This window comes from Lissotriton helveticus, chromosome 10 (assembly GCF_964261635.1).
Source record: "Lissotriton helveticus chromosome 10, aLisHel1.1, whole genome shotgun sequence".
In the NCBI taxonomy this organism is placed as follows: domain Eukaryota; kingdom Metazoa; phylum Chordata; class Amphibia; order Caudata; family Salamandridae; genus Lissotriton; species Lissotriton helveticus.
In genome coordinates this window covers 1,013,891,385-1,013,910,896 of record NC_136071.1, presented here as the reverse complement: position 1 = coordinate 1,013,910,896, position 19,512 = coordinate 1,013,891,385, and the positions used below count along the sequence as shown (strand labels likewise).

General features: G+C 43.8%; 1 protein-coding gene across 1 annotated transcript in view; it reads left to right on the top strand.

Moving 5' to 3' along the window:
* C1GALT1 (core 1 synthase, glycoprotein-N-acetylgalactosamine 3-beta-galactosyltransferase 1) overlaps positions 1–19,512 on the top strand; it is a 152,037-nt gene that overhangs the window by 74,075 nt on the left and 58,450 nt on the right. The window contains exon 3 of the mRNA XM_078663719.1: positions 15,657–15,896. Coding sequence (XP_078519845.1) covers positions 15,674–15,896 — 223 coding nt within the window. The 5' untranslated portion in view covers positions 15,657–15,673. The remainder of the gene's footprint in view (positions 1–15,656; positions 15,897–19,512) is intronic.

Genomic DNA, 19,512 nt, shown 5'->3' with positions numbered 1-19,512 from the left:
CTCTTTCTGATGTTACTTTCCTGATGCCTTTCTCTATCTGGTGCCCCAGATATTTCACTGATTTTGCACAGAACTGTAATTTTTCAGGGGCCACTTTATGTCCCTTTTCACTCAGGTGATTCAGTAGGGCAATGGTGTCAATCACACAGTCCCTATGACTTTTGGACGCCACCAAGAGGTCGTCAATGTATTGCACCAAGACAGAATTTCCAGGTAAGACCAAAGTTTCCAAGCATTTTTTCAAGATCTGATTAAAGATAGAGAGGCTCTCTGTGTACCCCTGGGGGACCCTGTTCCAGACATACACGTGACTGTTGAAGGCAAATGAGAAAAGAAATTTGCTGTCTGGATGCAAGGGAATGGAAAAGAAAGCATGACATAGGTCTATCACAGTGAACCACTCAGCATCCCAGGGGATCTGGTACAGAATCACTGCCGGGTTTGGGACAATAGGGCAGCAAGGAATCACTATCTTGTTTACCTTTCTTAGGTCCTGTACTACTCTGTACTTGCCACTAGGCTTTTTGATGCCCATAATCGATGAGTTGCATGGGCTACTCATTACTTCCTGTATGATGTTTCCTTCTAATAATTTCTGTATTTCCAGGGCAACCCCTGCTCTCACTTCTGCATTCATTCTGTAGGGTTTAGTATTAGGATATACTGCATTGTCCTTGATGGCTATCTGTATGGGGTCTACGTTTTTCATTAATCCTACATCTTTTCCGGTAAAGTCCCATACTTCTGGCTTCACTGTTTCTTGGAGTTCTTTGGGCAAATCCTGCATAGTCATTCGTTTAATTTCTGAGTCCGGTCTGATTAACATTAATTTATAAATGCCATCTTCATCTGGGGTCTGAATTTCAACACCCTTTGGTGTGCAAAAGATGGTACAGTTCATTTTGCACAGCAAATCACGTCCCAGTAAGTTCACTGGACTGGTGTCACAAACGACAAATCTATGCATTTCCTTAAAGTTTCCAATTGAGATCTCCATGGGCTCGGTAACAGGAGTACTAATCAATTGATTAGATACACCCACTACTTGGATGGCTTCTCCCGAGAGGGGTAGGTTTGGAACGTCCACTGTTCTCACAGTAGAACGGGTAGCGCCAGTGTCCAACAGAAAAGTGACATCATGTCCGTCAACCTTTCCTTCAGTGTATGGTCCGGACTGGTCTACCGGCAAGGAGGCGCCAAGTACGCACACCTCGTCCTCCCCTCTCAGGCCCCGTCAGTACTGGTCATCACAAAGGAAGGTATCGTTTAGTAAATACTGCGAAGTTGCTGTATTTCTGTTCTCATTGCTTTCCCAGACCTCTACGTCATCACCCTGCGTGGACTTTCCCTTAAATACTTGCTTTGGTGCTCGGGGCAACTGAATCGTTTTTACCTGTGGTTGGGTCTTTCTTGGTCTTTCTTTCTGCGTCTGTGGAATTAAATCAGGTGTTTGGGAGTTATCATCCTGCAAATAGGGACACTCGTCTCGCCAGTGTCCAATTTCTCCGCACTGATGGCAGGGAAATTTCTTCTTAGCCTCCTCCCTGCTCATTTTGGGCCGGGGCTTGCCTCCTCCCCCACCCCCAGGACCTGGATTCTGAGTAGTTTTGGCCATTTTATTCAATTGTTTTTCCTGCTGTTCTGCGAGCTTCACTTGAGCCCACATAACCTTCTCCTTGAGAGCCTTTTTCTTTTCTGCCATCTCGTCCTCGCAGTACTTTGCGTACCGCAGGACCTCATCCATCTTTTTAGTATGCCAACAGATTTTGTTATCTTTTATCCACTGACAAATTTCGGGTCTTAAACCATTTACAAACCTGTAAATAAAATGTGTCATATCCTTCATCTCGATGTTGTCTATCCCGCTGTATGTTTTGAACACCTGCAACAGCCTTTCATAAAAGGAGTGTACTGTCTCGTCTCCTTCCTGTGTTGTTCTATCTATCTTGGTCCAATCAGTTTCCTTTGCTGGCACTTTTACTTTCAAATGCTGTATTACTTGTTCATATTTTTTCATCACTTCTTTCGATGGTTCCCCTGTGTTGCCATCTCTCGGGTATTCCTCACTAGGCCAAGCTATGGCTATTTTACACTCGGTCCACAGATCTACCGGGACCACAATGTCGAAAAACCCATCCAGGTCTTTCCACAGGCATTTTTGTACCTTTACGAACCTTTCCACCTGCCTGTACCAGTCTACTGGTTTTTCGCGCAATTTGGGGAAATCGTTAGTAAAGGACACAATGTCCTGTCTGGACCATGGAACGTGCACATACTTCCCACCTGGTACTTCGCGCATAGGGCATAACTGCTCTGGTTTTTCAGCTTCTTTTAGCAAAAATTCGGGAGTTGCCTGCCTAGACCTGGCCTCGTCCTTTTTCTTGGCCCATCTGGCTTTCCACCTTTCCACATCTCCCCATTTTTGCAATACTGACAATAGTTCCTTGACCTGTGCTTTCTTTCCTGAAGCATTCAAGTTCTCCAAATCTTTGTCGGAGAAATCTGCTCTATAGGGTTTTTGCAGTGGTTTCGATCTTGAAATATCTATACCCATGCTAGCAGCAGTGTCTGTCAGTTTTTCATGAAGTACTCGGGTATTTCGGGTGAGACTTTTGCAGATAAACAGCATTTCGTCTTCGGAGTAGGTATTTAATCTGTCTAATCCTACGTTTCCTGCCATCAATTCCTCTATTTCTATTCTCAGCTTGTAAAGATCTAAAGGTTTCGTTGGGGACGTTTGCTTTTCCAATTCCTGACTCCATCTTTCGATTTCTTCCGGAGTCACCAATGTGACACTCCTAGTACCCGAGGTCGATTCCATCTGAATTGCCCTCGTACTAAACGTGTGCGGCTTCGGGAGCCTTTTCCCAGTCTTCCTAATGGGCAGATCTAGCAGCGAGACCTCCGACTCGCACTCACTGGTCTGATCATCTATAATTAAGGGTTCTGGTCTGGTCGGTGCAATGACAGGAGTAATTACGGGAGTTTTTGGAGTCCCTTGACGGTCCCCATACAGCGGAACCACCGGTCCGATTGTTACTGGGATCGTCAAGGCTTCAGGACTTGCATTTAGCTGTGACATTTTCCGTATTATTTCAGCTCGCTGATTCCCCAACGCTTCTCGCTCTTTCTCTTCTAATAACCTGTCCAAGGAGTTTCCATGTAACACCTGCGGGGTCAGAATGGGAGCATAACTCGGGGCAGTGGGATGAGTCTCACTCGGCCCTCCGCCATAGTTAGGCTTCGGAAACAGACTTCCTGTGCCTAGGATTCTTGGATCTTCCTCATTCTGGGGCTGTAATAACGGCATTCCTGAACCTACGGACCTCACCTCTCCTCCATAAGGGGGACGAGGGAAAAACTCTCCTTCACGTGAATATCTTGTCTCTCCACCTACGGGTCTCCTGGGGTAAATACTTCTGGGTTCTATGGGTCCTAGATTCTCAGTATAAGGAGGAATTATATAATCCCCTCCTACACTTGCGGACCTGACCTCTTCCCTTTGTAGGGGTCTCCGGGGAATATCTCCTGCACTCGAAGGTCGGTGTCCCTCATTATAAGGAGGCGGACTTCTCATGCACATGTCATCTAACAATTCGTCATCTGACTCTCCCAGGGGCCCCCAATGTTTAGTCTTTTCTGTTCTTTCCCCCCCCCCAGGAGGATTTTCTGCTGGCATCATGGGAAACAGTCCTTCAACAATCATGCTCTGTCTCCATTGTTTCATCTTTTTATCTCGGGATTCTTGCCTCAGTTTTGGGTAATACTTTGTCAGCCCTTTGTCCATTCGGGGCTTCTCTCTTTGGAAAGCCTCAATCTCCCATTCCTCTAATGCCTCATACTGCGTTAGTCTCGGTCTGGGATGTAATTCATTCATTCGGGTTCTTAAATTGAATAGGATTCTACCATTAAAGGTACCTTCTAACGGAAAGGCCATTATTCCGTCGTCTTCTGTGTACTTCACCCAATTTTCTAACCACACACACGTATTGTACCCTCTGTCAAACATCATGAAAGAGGCGGGAGTATTTGGTGGTGGAATAACAATGCCCTCTCTAGTTTTAATCGGCTTGTCCTTTTTAAAGTAATTCTTTACCTTCTTTACAAGGGACATTTTTCTCTTAGTTCTGTACATAATATCGTATCTATTAGCTTTCCACTGATCCCTTTCAAACCCTTGGTTTCTTGGATCGGGTCTAGTTTCTGGAGAATACGAGTGCCACATACGATTTATACGCTTAACTTTGTTTACAAATTACCTCCAATCAGAATGCGTCTTGCAATTCCGTGCGACCAATGGGTGCACGCGTTCAAATATTTTCGGCCAATGGGTGCGCGGCCTTTTCGCGAGACAGTTCTCACGCTTCGGCGCTCACCCCTCCTTCACAATTCCAGCCCCGCTACCCGCCCGCTGTTTCTACCAATCCCAGCGCGGCACGGAGTGACGTCAGAGACGCTTCGCGACTGACTCCCTCCCTTCACAAGGTAACGGAAACTTTCTTTCTTTCTAAAGTGCTAGTGCTGATTTATTTTACAACGAATACACATTCGCCACAGTGCTCAAGTGTCTAGACAGGAAAGATTTCTTTTACTGCAAGTAAACTACATCCATTTACTTTTCACACGCTGCGGGTAGATCTCTTCCGCCTACCCTTCACTCTAGCATTAGTGAACCTGTTACTTCCCTAGACCCATCCACTCTTTTCCGGGATATATCCGAGTCTAAGGGTTCCCAGCGGACCCCTTTGCTTTCACCCAAGCTCCGATGAACCTGCTACTCTTCCGATGTGACCCTCGCTAGGTTACGCCACTATTGGAATTTTGCCAATGAACCTCGTTACTAACATTTATTCACACTTGTATTCAGAAAAAAACCCTAGTTAGTGCTTCTGGTTTTCTACTTAACCTGCACCTAACTTTCCTTGAGCCTGCGACCTCAAGGCAATGGATTCTATTCACCACTTGCCTATTCAATTCCCCGGGGAGTTCTGACAACACTGAACAACACGTTTTACGTACGCATGGATTAATACATATAACAATATAAGAGCAAGAATAACAATTTTAAAACAATTCATAAATTTCAAAAACAGCTCATTCTCAAGAGAGTGATCAGGTCCCTCGAAATGGCCGCTCTTATAGCAGCATCAATATACTAGCAGCTACCGACTTGACTTAACTTAACTAGTCCTACCTAACCTTTAACTATTCCCTAACCATCCTCTGCTTACCAGAAAATACTGATAGAGCGCGCGGGTCACCCGACCAATAATTTCGCCACTTCTGGCTTCGGGCCCATATATTTCAAATCACCATATACATTGATCAGATGACCTCACGCTCTGCTATCAGATATTAGTGAGTCCCTTTCGTTATTCTTCAGTGTACCCGACTTACCATCCACCGACACGGGTACCTATGACCATCATGGATCAGGGAGCTAGCTGTAAAAGGGAAGGCAGCAAAATACAAACCCAACAAAATAATATTCAATACCTTTGTAAAATGACCACGGACAACTGGAAGTTTTAAAGTCTTTATCTAATTTAGTAAAATTCAGATAGCATCAAATTCACAGTAATTAAGCAATCGATAATCAGAATAACAGAAAGCACATAGCTGAATAGGAAATAAGTCAGTGTAACCATTTATAATCTAATGGAACCAGGACACATTCAAAAATGAAGGATCAGGAATTAGAACGTTTAAGATGAATCGGATAGGCTTTGATTAGGACTAGTATTCTAGAATTATTTCAAGGGAATGAGACAGGAGTTCGGGACATTTATACAACTATAGGAGAGTCTATAGAGAGAGACACGCTATGCTTTAAGGCAAAAGTGCTTTAGACAATTTAAGTAAGGAGGTCCTAGACCATATCAGGAAATGACAAACTGCAATGCAAAATATAATTTCTAACAGGTAGGGTAACATAGGAACACGTTATGAAACAAATGCAAATGACTTTATAATTCAATGGTTGCGGAAAAGCATGGAAAATTAACATATGCAAAGGTATGTCTTTATTAAAGCAAAAGACAGAAATTCAGGAAGGTGCAAGATTCAGAGTGATATTTACCTAGACTGGTGTGAAAACCAAACCCTGGCCACGGGTCAGTTAAGGACAGGAAACCCTCAAGGAAGGATACCCCTCAATGGACAGCAGGTGCAGAATGGACACCCAGGACAGGACAGGAAACCCTCAGATTAGGAATCAGGACAGGACCTCTCGGACAGGACCCTCAGGACAGGACCAGCACCCGCAGTTCGGAAGCAACGCCTGCGCTCCACCCTCACTGCAGCTATCGATCAAGACCCCGATTGGGTCAGCGAACTCCCAGCAAAGTGCTCCGCCAGCACTTTAAGGTTTAGTAAAACCTTAGTCTATGGTCAATTTCGGACAGAGTGCTCCGCAGCTCTCTGTATCTTCAGTCACCTATTGAGTGCGTTGGGTCAGTGACAGGTCAGCTAAACCAGACAAGTCGGACGATTTCCCTAGGTGAACCCAGGGTAGATATACTGTTTTGGGACGGTGTACCACCCCCCAATGTTGCAAAGTGTCAGAATCCCTCAATTTGGATTGGTCCTAAGGTAGGCTTTGGGTAACACACCAATCAGAATAGACTATTTGGAGGCTTAATTTACATCTCTGGGTACCGCCTAGCAAGATTGGGGTTCCCATGAGAAACTGTACGGCAAACAGTAGCGCACACTATGTGTGGGAGGGTATACTCAGACGTGAGTCCCTTGCTCATTGCACCATCAGGATTCAAGCAAGCCGGGCCGACGACGCCTGAAATGGCAGAAACCGGTCCCCGGAAGCTTGTTTCCTTCCCAGTATAAGAATTGGCTTGGTAGTATGGTTTGCCCTGTTCCCATCATGCACTGGGACAGGAACAGACTAATTTGCATATAGCCAGGTTCTGAGCTGGGATGGTGCAGTGAGCTAAAAAACGGTGATGGATTAAAACCATGATCTCTTGACTTGGTAAGAGTATTCTGCATCATTCAGAAACTCTGTCCATCACCACCCCCCTTTTCCAAAATCGGTTTTATCCACACTATGTGTGGGAGGGTATACTCAGACGTGAGTCCCTTGCTCATTGCACCATCAGGATTCAAGCAAGCCGGGCCGACGACGCCTGAAATGGCAGAAACCGGCCCCCGGAAGCTTGTTTCCTTCCCAGTATAAGAATTGGCTTGGTAGTTTGGTTTGCCCTGTTCCCATCATGCACTGGGACAGGAACAGACTAATTTGCATATAGCCAGGTTCTGAGCTGGGATGGTGCAGTGAGCTAAAAAACGGTGATGGATTAAAACCATGATCTCTTGACTTGGTAAGAGTATTCTGCATCATTCAGAAACTCTGTCCATCACCACCCCCCTTTTCCAAAATCGGTTTTATCCACACTATGTGTGGGAGGGTATACTCAGACGTGAGTCCCTTGCTCATTGCACCATCAGGATTCAAGCAAGCCGGGCCGACGACGCCTGAAATGGCAGAAACCGGTCCCCGGAAGCTTGTTTCCTTCCCAGTATAAGAATTGGCTTGGTAGTATGGTTTGCCCTGTTCCCATCATGCACTGGGACAGGAACAGACTAATTTGCATATAGCCAGGTTCTGAGCTGGGATGGTGCAGTGAGCTAAAAAACGGTGATGGATTAAAACCATGATCTCTTGACTTGGTAAGAGTATTCTGCATCATTCAGAAACTCTGTCCATCACCACCCCCCTTTTCCAAAATCGGTTTTATCCACACTATGTGTGGGAGGGTATACTCAGACGTGAGTCCCTTGCTCATTGCACCATCAGGATTCAAGCAAGCCGGGCCGACGACGCCTGAAATGGCAGAAACCGGTCCCCGGAAGCTTGTTTCCTTCCCAGTATAAGAATTGGCTTGGTAGTTTGGTTTGCCCTGTTCCCATCATGCACTGGGACAGGAACAGACTAATTTGCATATAGCCAGGTTCTGAGCTGGGATGGTGCAGTGAGCTAAAAAACGGTGATGGATTAAAACCATGATCTCTTGACTTGGTAAGAGTATTCTGCATCATTCAGAAACTCTGTCCATCACCACCCCCCTTTTCCAAAATCGGTTTTATCCACACTATGTGTGGGAGGGTATACTCAGACGTGAGTCCCTTGCTCATTGCACCATCAGGATTCAAGCAAGCCGGGCCGACGACGCCTGAAATGGCAGAAACCGGTCCCCGGAAGCTTGTTTCCTTCCCAGTATAAGAATTGGCTTGGTAGTTTGGTTTGCCCTGTTCCCATCATGCACTGGGACAGGAACAGACTAATTTGCATATAGCCAGGTTCTGAGCTGGGATGGTGCAGTGAGCTAAAAAACGGTGATGGATTAAAACCATGATCTCTTGACTTGGTAAGAGTATTCTGCATCATTCAGAAACTCTGTCCATCACCACCCCCCTTTTCCAAAATCGGTTTTATCCACACTATGTGTGGGAGGGTATACTCAGACGTGAGTCCCTTGCTCATTGCACCATCAGGATTCAAGCAAGCCGGGCCGACGACGCCTGAAATGGCAGAAACCGGTCCCCGGAAGCTTGTTTCCTTCCCAGTATAAGAATTGGCTTGGTAGTTTGGTTTGCCCTGTTCCCATCATGCACTGGGACAGGAACAGACTAATTTGCATATAGCCAGGTTCTGAGCTGGGATGGTGCAGTGAGCTAAAAAACGGTGATGGATTAAAACCATGATCTCTTGACTTGGTAAGAGTATTCTGCATCATTCAGAAACTCTGTCCATCACCACCCCCTTTTCCAAAATCGGTTTTATCCACACTATGTGTGGGAGGGTATACTCAGACGTGAGTCCCTTGCTCATTGCACCATCAGGATTCAAGCAAGCCGGGCCGACGACGCCTGAAATGGCAGAAACCGGTCCCCGGAAGCTTGTTTCCTTCCCAGTATAAGAATTGGCTTGGTAGTTTGGTTTGCCCTGTTCCCATCATGCACTGGGACAGGAACAGACTAATTTGCATATAGCCAGGTTCTGAGCTGGGATGGTGCAGTGAGCTAAAAAACGGTGATGGATTAAAACCATGATCTCTTGACTTGGTAAGAGTATTCTGCATCATTCAGAAACTCTGTCCATCACCACCCCCCTTTTCCAAAATCAGTCACCTTTCAGTGCACCACGAGTCTGCGCAGAAGAGACCCTCAATATGGCTCCCAACCGGTTCGGACCCCCATTTCCCGCAGTACATGAAAAGTAAGCGAGAACAAATTAATACATAGAAATAAATGTATGTAAACACATCATTGGTCTTGTACTTCAAACTTATCATTATAAAAATATACTATGCAGTTTAAATGTTAGCAACATATACACACTCACAAGAGCATTACCACGTTATTCACGAAAGCTGTGTATTACGCATGCGCACCCTTTCCCTCCAAAACTTATAACTACGTCAGGTCACGTGAGTGTGACTGACGCATGCGCAGAAGCACTTTTCAAGCGGTGCCCATGTTTTAGAGACATTGTTTAGTTGTATTAGAAATACACGTACGTAAGCTTCCTCTACCTTGTTCGAATATGAAAATAAAAGATTAGTAAGACGTACAATTTATTAATTGATTACACACGGCCGAGGTTCTTGACTCGAGCAAGTCGCGATGCGATGCTTGCTCTATCAGCTTCATAGCAGCCTCTGTATATGCAGCTTACAACGAGGCCTGGAAGGTAACTCAAATTGTGACAGCGGAAAGTATACGGGAAATTGACCGTATTAATTTGGAAAAATCACTTTCTGTAGTGGACAATGGGTTAATGACTCTGTCCTCCAGAATTTTTTCTTTGGACAGCATTGTGTCTTCAGCAATCGACATAATATCGCAAGACTTACTGTTGTTACAACACGGTCAGTCTCAATTGCGTTCTATTGTACAGCTTGGCTGGACGTTACAAAATCTGCGTTCAGGCTATGTGCCTTGGCGTTTAATCAACACAACGTCACTATTCAATATCTTTAACCTTACTGATAAACAAATCAGTATGGCACAAAAGGGTGCTGATTATACAATCCTGAGCATTGAGAAACTCGAGAGATTACCAGTGACAATGTCAGAACGACCTGTCAGTGAATGGATAATACATGGGATAATTAATATTCCAATATCAACCTTCAGGTTTCAATACTGCCAAAAATATATACAGGCTGGCATGTACGAAAAATTGGGAAAAGGGTACATTAAGACATCATGGAACTTGCCCTATTCACATGCATGTGTCAGTAATAAAGGACAGAAAGTGTTTCTTAGTGGCAATAATTGTGCGATGTCACTAAGCGGTACACTTCTGTGTAATGGAATTAGTTTGCATGGAGCCTGTGAAGGGAACTCAAATAACCTTTCATGTCACCAGCTAGGCACACCTGCAACAGAGATAGAACCATTCCTTAAAAGACTCTATAACGGGAGTTACATTCTAATTGTGGATCGCAGATGTTGTAGCCTTATGCCCGGGACTCCTTATCTCGTAACTACGACTGCGAAGGTCATGTGCTGTGAACACTCATTGTTCCCCAGCTCCTTTCCAGACAGGGAGGCAAGGGCATGGCCTAACTTAAAAATTACTTCTATTCGAATAGATACTTTAAGCAGAATGAAAACAGTGCTTCTTCAGACGCCGACCAGACTCACGTCATCAAAAGAAACGTATGATCTCCTAGTCGCAAGGACGACTGCAGAGATTCACTCATTGTTAACTAATTCCCCCATACATTTTGTGGAAATCCTGAATGAAATCTTAAATATTTCTGATACCAGTGGAGTCTCAAAAGTATTTAAGACCGTATTTTCAATGGCATTAACACCATTCAAAGCCATACTGGGTATTTTTCCAGACTTCGTCCATTCGATTTTTGGCGGACTTCCCCTCATTTTGGGACTAATTGCAGGAATCCTATTCTTGGTCCTAATATTTCGTTATGGCAAACCATGTCACAGACAAAACACCTGCGACAAGGGAAGAAACAATCAGAGCCATTGGATACCGGGACCGGATATCAAAAATCCTGGGACTAACCCGGCTTAGAGACCTGAACATGACTTGGTTTCTTTCATTTCGACCAATGTGGCATCGATGTGTTTTACCTGTATTAAGGTGCTTGCTGTGCGGAGAAGAATGCGTGTTGGACACCTGTCTGACGCTACAATCAGATGCGCCAATGGATGCAGAAACATTGTTGAGTCCAATAACGGCTCATGCTTTGTGCTGCCCTCAACGGCTGCCAATCCTGATGACGGCATTCGTGGAAACTTCACCACTACGATTAAGGGGTAGTGGAGTTCAAGATGGAAGCAGCATCGATCAGGTACGACCTTCTGTCAGCAATACTAATCAAAACGTCAATGGAGACAATCATGCGCACGAATGCATGGTTACACCTTTTTCCGAGTTAGTGGAACTCTCCCAGGAAGCTGTTGACAGCTTTTTCGACAGTCTAAATGATATGATGTTCTCACCAGAGCAGAAATAGAGACTTTTGAGCAAGCTAGCACACGGCGTTCCAAACACCCTGAATTTGGCCTTCAACTTTAATGATAAAATTACATGAACTATTTTCCCTCCAGTTCACGGACAGCGATTTTTTTCAGCAGCCCCAAAATATTTTTACGATTTTTCGGGACACTTATCTTCTGCTTAAAGTGAAAAATATTCTTAGAGAACTAAAATTTTCTATTTTTAGAAACTTTATAGACATTAGCTGCCCGCTGGTATGTTCATAATTATTTTTATTCTGTGATGAAATGGTCTCGAACCTTTTTTCTTCTGTATTAAGAGCCATTTCATGTGTAAATTCTCATATCCCATTTAGAAATAATGTATACATATGCGTGATTACTTTAGCATTATTCTACAGCTTGAGTGCATATAGTACATGTGAATATTATTTCCGTATATTACATTATTCGAAATGCATTATATGTATTTTGGGGTGGTAAGGTATACACGATACTCTACAGTATGTTTTACTATGCCTAGATTCGTAAACATGGCCATAGTTAGCGTGGAGTGGGTGTGATGTATTCCTATAGGTTCTGTATCGATCCCCCTATTCCTGACCCTGTTCTGGTTAACAAGTTAACTAGCAGCCATCCCATGATGCAGAAACCGTTATCTGATTAAGCCACACTACGGCACAGGAACGTGTTATCTGATTAGGTCATAACGCTTGCCATCTAATTAGACAAGCGATATTCCTCCAGCCCCTGATAAGGCATACGGAGTTCTCAAAACAAATCAAACCTATGACAACCTGGGAAAAACCCTGCGGCCATTGTTTTGATTTCATCGAGAACTTCAGCAAAAGAATGTGCTAACGACCAAGTCGTATGACATCCTTATTGACGTATCTATGTCCATCCTTACGTCAATCTCGGCACCTTACAGGTATAAATATTACCGGTATTGCCTTAAGCAAACACACGCGGTGGTGACGAGATCGGAGCAGCCAGACTTGCCGAAGCCCAGAGCAGAGCAGACCCCGCTGGCGCAGCCCCGCCTTCCTGACGCGCTGAGAACGAGACGCTGCTTTCTCCTGCCGAGAAATCCAGCTCCGGCGCTTCCGGGTAGCCCTCGCAGGCAGCCTGGAATATCAAGACCAGAGACGAGAGATACCATCCCTCATTCATCCTAAATTCCAGGTACAGAACTGAATAACCCCTTGCAGAGAATTCTTGAGTCAGTCACTTGCCAAAACAAACTTAACTTAAACTGCTACTTTCTATTCCCGCCCACGTATTAGGCTTAGGTCAGGTACACCGGGGTAGGCGTAGTTAGAAACACCAGTTGAGTACGATTAGTCAAATGTATATATGTATGTATCTATTTTATCCATTTTAAACCACCTTATGGCTTAGAAACCATATAAATGTTTTTACAGTATTATTTTATACTTCTGCTTTTATTGTATGCACTTTACTTAACCATAAGTATTGCGATAATATCGATCCATTTCTCTTGTATGAGAAAAGAGACTGATCAATAAATAACATCTTTTATTGAACACGCCCGTCTCTTCCTTTTCTCTACAATCTGGTGAGACTAAGAATGCACGTACTGACTGAGTAAAATAAGTTGTCTTTTGTTTTCACACGACTCTAGAGATACTCTTGATTAGGGGAGAGCAAAGTTGTCATGTTCTATGGTTGTCAGAAACTAAATCCCTTCTTGTCTATCCAGGGAGGTTCAACTCCTCCTTGCCTATTCGAGAAAGTTTCTAGTGAACTCTGAGCTAGCTGGCAAACCCAAAACTCTAAGTCTAATATCGACAATAGAAGACCTAGTTAACGTCTGGTCTAGGCCTATACTATTGAAGGTATTATTCCAATGCGCAGAGCCTATTGGGATAATAGGAACTACACTACAGTGCAAGAAGTAATCTTTAGTGCACTTTGGAGCAAATGGTTGAAGTGCTACATATACCTATAACCAGAGGTTCCACAACTTCAAGAGGGCACGCTGATAACTGCAGATCAGGCCCAGAGAGATGGCAATTTCAGTTAGCCTTTCATGTAATGGTGATAAAATACTATGGAAACAAAGCTCCAGATCTAGGGTAAATAGATCAAAGCTTTTGAAGCATCCTTGGTAGAAAAAAGCCTCGGTATAAATATATCACTCAACACATGAAAAGCATTTGAAATTACCATGTGTGTTAATGCCACATGCTGTCAAGGGCCCTCAAATATGTGTCCCAAAAGAAAGCCTTTTTAGGTCTTGTCTACAGATCGCTTTGTCTGTCTGTCCGAGACCTTTTATTTTAAATATTTATAGAGTAGGTGTAAGAAATTGGATTATTATTTGCAGTTGGTAACTAACTGCCCACCTCCAGGAATAATCACATTCTGCTGAAGTTAAGATGTGAAGCAAGGCATCAACACATGCTCTTATCAAGCCATCATATCAATGTATTTCAACTTACGTCACAAATTGTTTACACATTTTAGTGTTCTTTAAGTACTATCCTGTTGGGTGCATTTTCTGTAAAGTTTGGAGAACATCGACAGAGTGAAAGAGGAGAAACAAGAACATGGACATTCTGTTTTTAAGGGAGATTGCATGGTTGACTCTGAAGAAGAGAAAAGCACCAAATGCATTGGGCAAATTCTGCGGGGTGTAAGAAAAAATTGGAATTTTAGACAATAATACATCACAGCAAATCATAAACTTGGATGAGCACTAGTTTGTTAGTCTGGCAAATGAGCACGTAAATTCAGCATTATATACTTAATGGCTAAGAACAAGTTATTTCAAATGGAGAGGGTAGACTGCAATATACAAATCATGCAAACTCTTACACCATTATACTCAGTCTCTCATTCATATCTTATTTCCATCTTTCACACGTGACAATGGGGTTGTTAAGTAAGGTGAAGTTAGTGCTGCAACGTTTGAATTTCACATCTTTTGAGTTTTTCAGTTGTAGCCAGTAGTGGCACCCACCACAACGATGTCTGCCTAAACTTGCCTTTAACTTAATTTTTTGTGAATTTACATGTACAGTTCACTGTTCATATCACCCATATTGATTATGTACAAAGTCACGTGTTCAGCAATCTTTGGGTTTTAAGACCTCGCTCGAGTGGTCTTCTGAGCCCCTCTTGCCCCATTTGATATTTAGTACAATTTAGTGAAGCATATTAACGTCTGGTTGGAATAACAGAGGTGCTGATGGGTGCTTGTTTATTCGAAAGTCATTTGCTGTATCAAGCAAGGTGTTAGCAGACATATGGTTGGAGGATTATTTGTGATAAAGACAATGCATTTTCACAGTACTTCACCACTATACCTTCAATGTAAACTCAACGCCTATTGCCAACCTAGATCTCTGCATTATAGATTTGCCCCACTCCTGCCCACCCCTTCCTTCAAAAAGTCTTGCACTGGCTGAAGCTCTTTCTCAACCTGGATAACCGAGCCACAGAACTCTGTTCCTTCAAGAAGAAGAAGAAGTAACAGCCATCTTCAATTTTGGAGAGTTAACAAAACTGGCTATTTCCTCTTGCATGATTCTGTTGTACAGATCGCTGCTAAAGCAAACAGAATGGTGTGAACTTGCCCGCACATCTTCGGCTTTGCTTACACCTTGCTGTGGCATCCCATGCTTGATGGAAGCTACAAGTTTCTTGCACCACAATTGGGGCAAATCTCCCTACCTCACACACCTCACTCGGCACCTTTCAATTAGGCGTATCTTCAAGATAGCCCAACAAGCAATCTCTCACTCAGGGCACCCAGTACTCCATAAGAATCGAGGTGCTTTTCAGCCTTGTCTGGCTCCTGAGCTACTGTATACATTCTGCAGGACAATTAAACATTCTTGAGATATAATAAGCAACTTGGAATTGAAGGTCGCGAACAGAAACTCCTACAGTGTCAATGGCTTGATGCATGTATCTAGACTGTTCATTCAAGTCCTTTGAAAGGGCATGGTGGTGCCAGAGCGATTCATTGTTGTGCAATTAGGGCACACGCGCAAACATGGCACCATGTGTACATCTTTGGGGGCACATGGAATGGTGATCTTGACTCTCTTTATTTCAATGTTAGCTTTAAATTTATAGCTCCAACTAAATGTTATTTGTAGTTCTCAGTAATTGTTTTGTCACGTTTGTTCTTCCAGAGATCCGCCTTCAGGAAATGGCACCGATTAAATTTGTCCTAAATGTAACTATCTTCTCCTTGGGGTTAGCGGTAGGATTCATGTTTTGCCACTTGATGTTCACTGTTGTGCTTGAGGAGAAGCCGAGCAATCCAGCTAAGGTTCTGCATAATGACCCTCATGGAAGACATTCCGAAGATACCGGAAGTGAGCAGCTCGTGGGGCAGATGAACTTCAACGCAGACGTCGCACAACATAAAGGTATTTTACCTAAGTCTGACTAGAATAAGCAGTTAAAAAAATAACGTACGCAATTACTTTTTTTGTGCACGTGACTGGAAATGTTACATTTTGATAAACATCCGTGTTTTGTTAGCTGCATTGCAAGGTAATAATTTTAGATTGCCTTGCCCTGCCATCAGCACTTCATGTTAAGTGTATAATCCTTTCAGCCTAACATGGAAAATACGTTTTGCTTGTCTCTCAAATAGAAACTAAGCAGTTTTGTTAGTAGTATGTAGATTGTCTTGACTATATTATTGTTATTAAATGTTTTCCTTTAGTGGCACATAGACATCACTATGTTGCAGTGGTGTTCAAGATACAGACGTGACTAGCTGCTTCACAATATCCTCCTGTAACGGCTTCCTTCCCTTCTACAAAAAGCCAAAATAGCAGATGATGAATGGAATGCAGAACAAATCAAACATTCACCCCAGTCAAAGATCTGGGTTAAATCCATCGTTCTTTTGCTCACCACGACACCCCGGTTTGGATGCCGCCATATGCAAATCAGTCTTCACCCTGCTCCCCATGGGAACAGTGCAGCCCAAACTCCCAGACCAGGTCCTCCCTGGACAGGAAGCAAGTATCCTGGGACCGGTTTCAGGGTATCTCCCCTCATCAGCCAGGCTAGCTAGGGGAGAGGATGTAGCCTTGCAGTTAGAGGTGTCCACTTCGAAGCTGGGGAAACCGGGTTAGAGTCTCAGCAACGACACTCCACATCCTGTGATTCTGGACAAATCACTTAATCTTCGAGTGCCTAACAAAAATAAATGTGTCCGTCTGTAACAGAACTGGTGCTCATGTAAAGCGCTCTGATACCCGATGTCTTGTGTCTAGTTCGCGCTATATAAAACTCTTTAAAAAAAAAAAATCCAGTGGCACAGTGAGCACGGGACCCACATCTAGGTATTCCCTTCCCACTTATGCTGACAACAGCAAAAAGATCAGACGATTGACGGAATGCTGAACAAATCAAACATTCACCCACAGTCACAGAACTGGGTTTAATCCATGTGTTTTTTGCTCATCAGGGTCAAGACTGATTTGCATATGGTTGGCTCCAAACTGGGATGGCATGGTGAGCAAAAGAATGATGATTTTAACCCAGATCTCGTAACTGGGGATGAGTGTTTCAAAAGTTTCAGCACTCTCTCCATCATTTTGTTGTGTTTAGTCCTACAAAAGAAGGCAAGCCCAGCCTCCCTGTTCACCTGTTGGCGTAATGTTTGCATAGTTTTGTCCATATAGTTTGCAAGGCTCCTCTATGATGGAAAGGAACTCTCAATTCGCCTTCTTCACTGCCCCTGGCCTCCTTTAAGTCTGCGTAGATTTCACCGCCACTCTTCCACCCCCCAGCTTCTGTTACCATCTTTATTATTATTATTATTATTATTATATTTATTTTTGTAGAACGCAACAGCTACCCTAAGGTTTCCCGGCGCTAAGAAAGAAACTAAAAAAAAGTAATAATGGAGAGGAAAGATAGTGAGCAAATGGATTCTGTTTATTGGTTAAACAACCATGTCTTCAGGTTTTTACGAAATTGCAGATAACATTCATTTTTACGGAGTTGAAGTGGGAGCGAGTTCCATAATGAGGGGGCCAAATAGGAAAAAGAGCGACCTCCCTGTCTAACTCGTTTAATCCTAGGTACCTGGAACTTATGTTGAGTCGAGGAACGTAGGATTCTGGGGGGGACGTATTTCTTAACCAAGGAGCTCAGATAGGCAGGAGCCTTATCAGCTTTGATTCGATGCATGAAACACAGAGCTTTAAATTTTGCTCGTTGTTCGATCCGGAGCCAATGGAGGTTCCGGAGATCAGATGATGTAGGGGATCTTTTTGGTAACATGCATATCAGTCTCACAGCTTCATTTTGCACTGTTTGTAGTTTTTTAATAACATCCTTGCGAGCTCCCAGGTATAGGATATTACCGTAGTCCAATCTGGATGTGATTAGAGCTTGGACCACGGTTTTTAAAGTGTCCTGGGGGAGCATCCACCTAATTTTTCTAAGCCACTTGAGTATGTTAAAACACGTGGCTGCCACTCTAACCGTCTGTTGTTTCATGGACAGGTCTTCATCAAATATTATGCCAAGGTTGCGAGCGGTACTAGAAGGGGTGGGTGTAGGCCCCATCTGGGAAGGCCAATGTTGTGGGCCCCACAAGGAGGCTTGTTTACCAAACAGAAGTAGTTCCGTCTTTCCTCCATTGAGTTTTATCTTTCAATCTTCCACTATTGGAAATTCTCATTAGCACCCAACACCTGCTTCTCCTTCCGCCATTAGTCTTGCATTGCATTTCCCTCACTGCTGCACAGGTCCAGTTCCTTGGCGCCCGGGTTCTCCTCCTCGACCAGTGACGCTGGACATCGGTTAGGAGGAGTGAACTGGCAGACAATAGTTGGAGGCTACTTTTAAGTTGGACTTTATGCAAGTGTTTGGGCTCTGGTGAGGCAGTAGTCACTGTGTGGCTCAACGGTCCCCTTTTTGTGCCACAGAAGGTGAAAACGTGTCCTACCTGTTTTGCCATCATTTGATCATGGAAGAAGGCCCTTCTAATTAATTTGTTATCCTTCCTTAAAGTGTTACGGTGGGAGAATTGTGTGCGTACTTAGCTATGAGCCATGCTGTACCACTTCTGTCTGTGATTAGTTCTTACGCTCCTGCTGCAAAGGTAGGCGGTGAATGCTAGGGTCTCTTGTAGACACCTTTCATCCATACAAAAGCCATAACCAATGGACTTCTTGATGCCTGTTGTTTCAATCGAAGCTTGCTGTAACTTTGTTTGCTAGTACTTCTGTTTAAACATTAAATAATAATGTCACACAGGCAGTAGCTTGCTATAGCAAACATCTAAACCTTGAAGAAGCTCTAGTTGTAGCTTGGCTCTTTATCATCCTCTCTTCAATTTTATGAATGTTGAAACCTGACGCAAGCATGCCTATATCTGAATGACTATTGATTGAAATAGATGTGCATTATTTTCTTGTCGGTTCTTCTCTGCTTCCCTTCACCATTTCAGAAACCATCAGTGAGGTGTCTGTGAAGGCCATGCTTGGCACAGGTTATCAGACTGCAATAAAAGATCCTATTCATGGATCCCTCTACTGTCCCCGATGTTTACTGAAAAAACAACCACTGTGAGCATTTAATAGACTGCCCTTTCTCTCCAACCCTATCGATTCAAGGTAGAGCAACGTATTTGAACACTTCACTCTCAAGCTGATTTTCTCTTCAGGAAGATGGGACACGTGTTGGGCTCGCCCCCATATGTGTGGATACTTACTGGGATGGTGTGAAGCTGTACCTTGAGTAATACATCCGCAAGGCCCCAAAAACATGTTTGTCAGTTATACTCTATGCCCCTCTTACCTGCTACTCCCATTACTGTGATGACTGTAGTGCCTGTGGCCACAACTGGTGCTCAGAAGATTATCTGTGTATCTCTCCTGGCACCTGTGGCACGTGTCGAGGCCCTTGCAGCTGTCAGGTACAGCATCTTGTAGCAGTTCGGGGCTTTCCTCACCTTCCATCCAGATCTCATCCCTGCCAGCGCTTCAGGAAAGCCAGACTCCCACAATCCATGTA